Source organism: Paroedura picta, chromosome 13, assembly GCF_049243985.1.
Source record: "Paroedura picta isolate Pp20150507F chromosome 13, Ppicta_v3.0, whole genome shotgun sequence".
Lineage (NCBI taxonomy): Eukaryota > Metazoa > Chordata > Lepidosauria > Squamata > Gekkonidae > Paroedura > Paroedura picta.
Window position 1 is genome coordinate 32,168,965 of NC_135381.1, and position 6,383 is coordinate 32,175,347.

The 6,383-nt window shown below is 40.3% G+C and overlaps 1 protein-coding gene across 5 annotated transcripts in view; it reads left to right on the forward strand.

Annotated features, from left to right (window-relative positions):
- The window catches only part of DIAPH2 (diaphanous related formin 2), a 420,337-nt gene extending 416,446 nt beyond the window's left edge, over nt 1–3,891 (forward strand). For 4 of the 5 annotated variants that reach the window (XM_077309067.1, XM_077309071.1, XM_077309069.1 and 1 more), the window contains one exon: nt 442–3,891. In XM_077309067.1, coding sequence (XP_077165182.1) covers nt 442–473 — 32 coding nt within the window. In that variant the 3' untranslated portion in view covers nt 474–3,891. Of the gene's footprint in view, nt 1–135 lie in introns of all 5 variants that reach the window. The other variant, XR_013226383.1, reaches the window with a different exon arrangement.
- Nucleotides 3,892–6,383: the final 2,492 nt, after the last annotated feature.

Consider the following 6,383-nt stretch of genomic DNA (forward strand, 5'->3'; position numbering starts at 1 on the left):
CAGGGGTAGTCAAACTGCGGCCCTCCAGATGTCCATGGACTACAATTCCATGGACTACATTCGCTGGCAGGGATTCCTGGGAATTGTAGTCTATAGACATCTGGAGGGCCGCAGTTTGACTACCCCTGGTATAAGGTAATAAGCATAAGGTGAACAACATTTTCTAACTCAGGAGTTTAGAGTTCAAGATACATTAACACACAAAGCCAAAATGTAACACATCTGGGTGAACAAAATCTATATTTTCTAATGTGTAATATTTTGAAACAATGTATTGCAGCTCAGAGATGACATAAGTAATTTAGAAGCCAGAATGCTGAAGCAATTATCGAAGCATTTGTGAACATAGCCCCCAAATATACCACAGCTTTCTTTTTTTTTACTATAACGTTAATTATTATGACTACAGCATTTTTCATTTCCTGACATGTTTTTAAGCAGTTTGCCTGATGGCTGGAGGCAGGAGAGTTTAAAGAAGCAAATTCCAGCAAAGATCAAATCCAGAAAAGAGTCCTAATGGTTTCCTGATCTTTTAGTTTCGGTATCCCAGTCTGCATTTGAAACACTGAGATAATTTAATAACGTATTTTATGGAAGCAGAAAGGGTCTTTCAAAATAAAAAAGGTAGATGATGATATATGTAAATACAGAATGCTTGTATTTATAAAGTTAAAAAGTATTTTCTGAATTTTATGTTGGGTCACTGAGTTTTTGATAGCTATTTGTTCTATTTGACAAATGCAGGTTTAAGGGGGGGAACCTTTTGGGGTACTTACTAGGATTACACCACTTGTCATGTTTCTTCGGTGAGCAAGTTGATATATCGCTGGGGAGGGGGTGTCATAGCACCTTTTGCAGAACTGCACTTGCCTTATTTTCTAACTTGGGGGGGGGATATCCAGTTGTATTTGTAATTAAAGGAAACAATCTGTCAGGCCCTTCAAATCAAAGGCTTGCTGGATTGAGCCTCTGGATATTCACGCGCACAAGAAAAATCACCGAAGCTTTTTGCAGCCATTTAAACACCATTTAGGAACCTAACACGTATTTTTAACAGAAAATATATTTCTAGTATAGCAGAACATCAGTGATCGTTCACATTTTAAAGTGTCAGGCGACTATAATTCTTATACATTTCATCATTTACATTTCTTAATGTGTTAAAACAGTTTTTTAAAAATTCTTAAATGCACATAATGGAGCTAAATTTTTGATATTAAATATTCAAAGATGCATATTACGCACTCACACACACAAGCAGCTGTGCCTCAAAAACAATGTTGAGGTCATCAAGAGGGTATTGCTTGGTGCTACTAATTACTTAAGGCACGATTCCGGCTGCTTGCTCAGAAGGAAGTGTAGTACACTTCATGTAATATGGAATCGGCAATGATCCTGCAAGTACTTTTCCCCTCCTAGGAGTGACATTTTAAATGTTTAGCCACTAATTTGTGTACAGTTTACTTTGCCAGAAGGAAAGCCCTTTTATGCAACGCTGCTTACTTTTAAATTAAACCACTATGAAGAATTTCAGAATAAGCTGCTTCTAAATGCAAGCCCCAAAATGTGTTCATGTGTAGCTAGGCTTAGTGTATACCTTTTTATGCTGATCCTGGTCAGTGAAACTTGCTTGTTCCTACTAAGCACTGTTTACAAGGTTATAACATTATCGTATACACTTTAATGTTTAGCCTTTCTTTCTGCATATTTAAGAATATGGACTACCTCAGAGTACAGTTAAGCAAATGCAGATTCCCTTGGCCTCTTCCCCTCCACAAAATGTAACTTAGTGGAGACTCAGGAACTTCAAATGTGTCTTTTGGATTACAACCTTACCTTTAACATGACCTGAGTTTGATCATTAGCTCTAAAACCATCATGCAACTTGGAGGCCAGTTCATAAAATGCTTTATCAGGCACATAATTCCTCCCAAATGTCCTCTCTATATGCCCTCTTATGACCATCCATAATATTTGAACCTGATGCCTCAACTTCTGTTGTCTTGCGAGCACATTTGCTGCCAGCAAATTATCCAGTTCACAACCTTGCCTGGGGATGTCCACATTCATGGCATATGCAGCCAGAAAAGCCATCTTCCAAACCTGTCCTGGGTAGAGTTTTGGAGTTAAATAGTATAAGAAAACTGAAATAGCAGGTTTTGTTACCTTCATAATTGCTTAGTTCTGTGTAACTAGAAAAATGCCAGTTTTAGTGGAAATGTGTGTGGCACCTTTTTTAAAGAAAGAAAGTGATTGTAAATCCATGTAGACACCATGTTAGGGCAGATACCAGCATCTTCAAACAGCACCTTTGTCTACAGCTTAAGCATTTTCTGTCTTGCAGGCAAGTCAGTTAACCAGCCCACCCAGCTGCACTGATTCCATTCTTTTTTCAGTCAGATCACCTTCCTTCAAATGAAATGGCAAGTCTATTGACACACCACTATATGGTTAACTATTTAAGGAAGCCGTAGAAAGTTATCCTTACCTCTCGTGTGTTAAAATATCCTTTTTTCCCTTTAGAGCTCAAATAACTATATTGCATGATAACTTATATTGCCTTTCAGAACTCCATTTCCTCTGGTAGTCTTACTCATTCTGCACCTTCACTTCGCATCTACAGAGAAGATAATACTCTTTGAATGCAGATTAGTCAGTGAGGAAATATAAATGGGTGCCAGTCGGATGTTGCCTCCTTTATAGGCATCTGTCCAGCCATGCAGCTCCTCCAACATAATGGACCTTCCAGGTACAGAAAATAATCCCACCCCTTCCACTGCAGATTTCCACTCTGCCCCTTATGCTGATTCCTGAGTGTCTGCTCAGTTCCAGGAGGCTCAGTAGGAAATCCATGGAGAGTCCTGCTCCATGAAGTCTCTGACAAGTCAGGGGCATTCTTCACTATTTGAAAACGGTGTTAAAACATCATTCTGCTGTGCATTACACCTGGCACCTGGTTAGAGCTCCTTCACCAAGCATCTTCTCCTTGTTTATGTACACAGAGCCACCAATAGCATTTACAAACACACAAGGAAGAAGAGAGAGGCCTCATGGAGAGGCAGTATGGAAACAGTCAAAGCGAACTAAGGTGTGTAATTAATTCTATGTAGGGAAGCTTTTGTGCAGCTGAGATCAGCTTACATGGCATTCCCTCAGCCTGTTACCTCTTAAGCACTACAGTTGCAGGTGACCAGTTATTTTTTTTGACTTTAGTCTTCTGAGGTGCTTGAACTTCCTAAGATCTTAGTAACTACTCAAGTTTTAAAGAAATCACTAGCACTTTAGAGAGAATCCCTTGTTTAATAAAATTCGGATATTCTCTATGACCCTCATTGCAACCCCCAATTCCTAACACATTAAAAATGCAAAAAAATACAAGCTGGATACATTTAAGTCCCTTTTTTTGCCAGCACGGAGTAACCTTATAACTTAGCACTCATTAATTTGGAATAATATAGATTCCTATCTCAAAAGTACATTATAAGCATCAGGTATTCAAAAGGGTAGAACTTCTTACTTGATAATGCCAACCTTCCTTTTGTAATTACAATGATTTCAGATCTACATTGTTAACTAATTGCAAATTTTGTAAAAAAAATATATCATTTTTGGGCAATCCTGTGTAACTGTGTGTGTTTATTTAATACCTCATGAACAGCATCGCTTTGAAGTACCTGTGTGCAACAAAGTTCTGTTTTTTGGGAAGGTGGGGTCAGGTGTTTTCTTTTTACTTTGAAGTGTCAAATATATTTGCAATGATAAGGGGGAAATGCCTTCTGTACTGGCTGATTTTTTTTAAGAAACCTGAGAAATTATCTTTTTGAACTCTGTCAACCTGGTGATGAAAGTTTAAAATGTAACATTATAATACAGTAATTGCGCACATTACAATATGTCTCTGTTTTTATTTCTGTTTATTTTTTTTTATTGAGGTATTTGTGATAATGTAAATCAGCGAAACAGATAGTTCATTGCACTTAAATGAATGGGTTTTTTAGAACTTCATAGGAAACAGTTGTCAGGTTACACCAGATTCAGTTTGGCAATTCACAAATCCATCATAGCAAGTGAAAGACAGTCATAGGAAAACACAGCTTCCTAATACCAGTGGAATCCAGATGAGGGTTTTGACTCTAAAGACCAGTCATGCAGTGCCATTCATTGCCACCTGGGGCAGCCCCGGCTAGTTTCCCAGAATGTCACAGCCAGTTGGCCATATCTAGAGATGAAGTGGCCCTTTTGTTGCTTAAGGTTTAGGAAAGCTGACACTCACTGGTTGTCCTGGTTTTTTTTTTTAAGGAATTGTATTCTTTTAAAGCTATTCTCAGGTTTGACTGAGAAAAGAGAGAAATTCAAGCCCCAAGTTGAGAGTGGAATGGTAGAACAAGTGTCTCCATTCTGGTTCTTCAAGACTTCTAACTGCAGAAGGAAGGAGGAAGAGATTCTAATAGTATGTCAGACTTTCTCAGGCTGCAAAAGACCAAGAGAGTGATCATATGGAGGCGGAGCTAATCCCCACTTCCACATGGTTCCTTCCCAGGCTTGGCGTAGATCAGGCCCTCAGTTGCCCTGCGCTAAGGGAATATGGAAGAATCCACATTCCCTTTTTTTTTGCTGTGAGGGCCAATGGGATCTAGCCCAGCAGAGGCCCATGTGGAGGCCAGGAGGGGACCAAAAATGCCCCAGTCGACTTCATGGCACCACAGGGTAAACTGGGGCATTTTTTTTTTGTTTTTGCAGGAAAGTGGAATGGCATTCTCATGCCATCCCACCTTCCTGCCAACACCCTCTTGCTTCCCCCCCACACACACACTGAATGGCAGAACCTTTCTGCTGCGGCGGCATCCCCCCCCCCCACAGGGGCACATTTCAGCAGCTGCCCTGGTGCACCGCTGAAATGTGTCCCCCATGGGGACAAAGAAAACAGTGGAGCATGCTGCTCCACCACAACACACCAATCAGCCTCAGTGGTAGAAAGTCTCTTCAAGTCATAACCAATTTACAGCAATCGTATAGATTTTTCAAGGCAAGAGATGTTCAGAGATGCTATTGCTTGCCTCAGTCTAGTGACCCTGAACTTCCTTGGTGGTTTCTCATCCAAACACTGACCAGGACCGTTCTTGCTTAGCTTCCAAGATTTTATGAAACTGGACTTGTCTGGGTCATCCAGGCCAGCCCTTCTCACCCCAGGACAATTTCTGTACTGCTCCTAATCCAATAGTTGCAACAGAAAACAGAACCTATCCCGGGCTATTTTAAACAATTTCACAATGAATACAAATAAACATTTCTTATCTCTTCTTTTTTATATATGTATATGTATATAAGCACTTTTTTTCGTGGTGTACTCCTAATCCAATAGTGACAGGTGCAACAAGGATTGCAAGTCTTCAAGGGGACAGGAACCTACCCTGTACAGCAGGGGTAGTCAACTTGTGGTCCTCCAGATGTCCATGAACTACAATTCCCATGAACCTCTGCCAGCACAGGTTGACTACCCCTGCTGTACAGTACTTACCCTGCTGATGATATTATCACAATTGCAAAATTGTACTCATTACAGCATTAACAATAACAGTCATCAATCCATTTATACTATGTGCACAATCATAATGGGTGGCCAAGCTAGCAACACCTGTAATGACCACACAGAAGAATTTGTTCTGTGCTGTAACAGTAGCCAGAAAACCTTATATTTTTCAATCATTCTTTAATGCACACATCAGCCAGTCTTTAGTTCATCCATGCCTTGATGCGCTACAGTTTTTGTTCCTTCAACAGCTATGAAATCTGGCATTTTATCTTGACAAGAAATCTACAAGAACAGTGCATGTGAAATATTTCCAAGTTGCCTGATGTGCCTGCAGTCATCTCCCCATATTTCACACCCATGTAAAAGTGATGATCAGTTTTGTTGACAGCTGAGAGTGCTGGTGAAGTATACTTGTGGCAAAATATTTCAAAAGCCCAGCTTTCCTTTTGTATTCCTTTGATGTCTCTCAAGCCAAAGACCTGTCATTGGAGATGGGACTGCCAAGGTTGATAAAATCTCACATGTTCTTCATCTTTGAACTGTCCCATGCTGATAATCATCACAACACTAGAAGTTGATGAGTCTCAACTGGTAGGTGACATGCTTAATACTTAAAGTTGTTTATCTGCTCCTGGTCTCTGGAGTGTCACTGCATTAGGGCTCAGTAGGGCTTTGGGATGGTTTACAGTAATGGGATGGTTTACAGTAATAAGAACACAGTTAAAACCAATCCCCTGCCCCCGCCCTTTAAATACCCTCCACACTAACCGGACTGGGATAGCCGAAAATAAGGGAGGGAGCAATGGAAAAGGAGGGAGACCTGTGTAGTTTTCAGACAGCCATGGCCTCA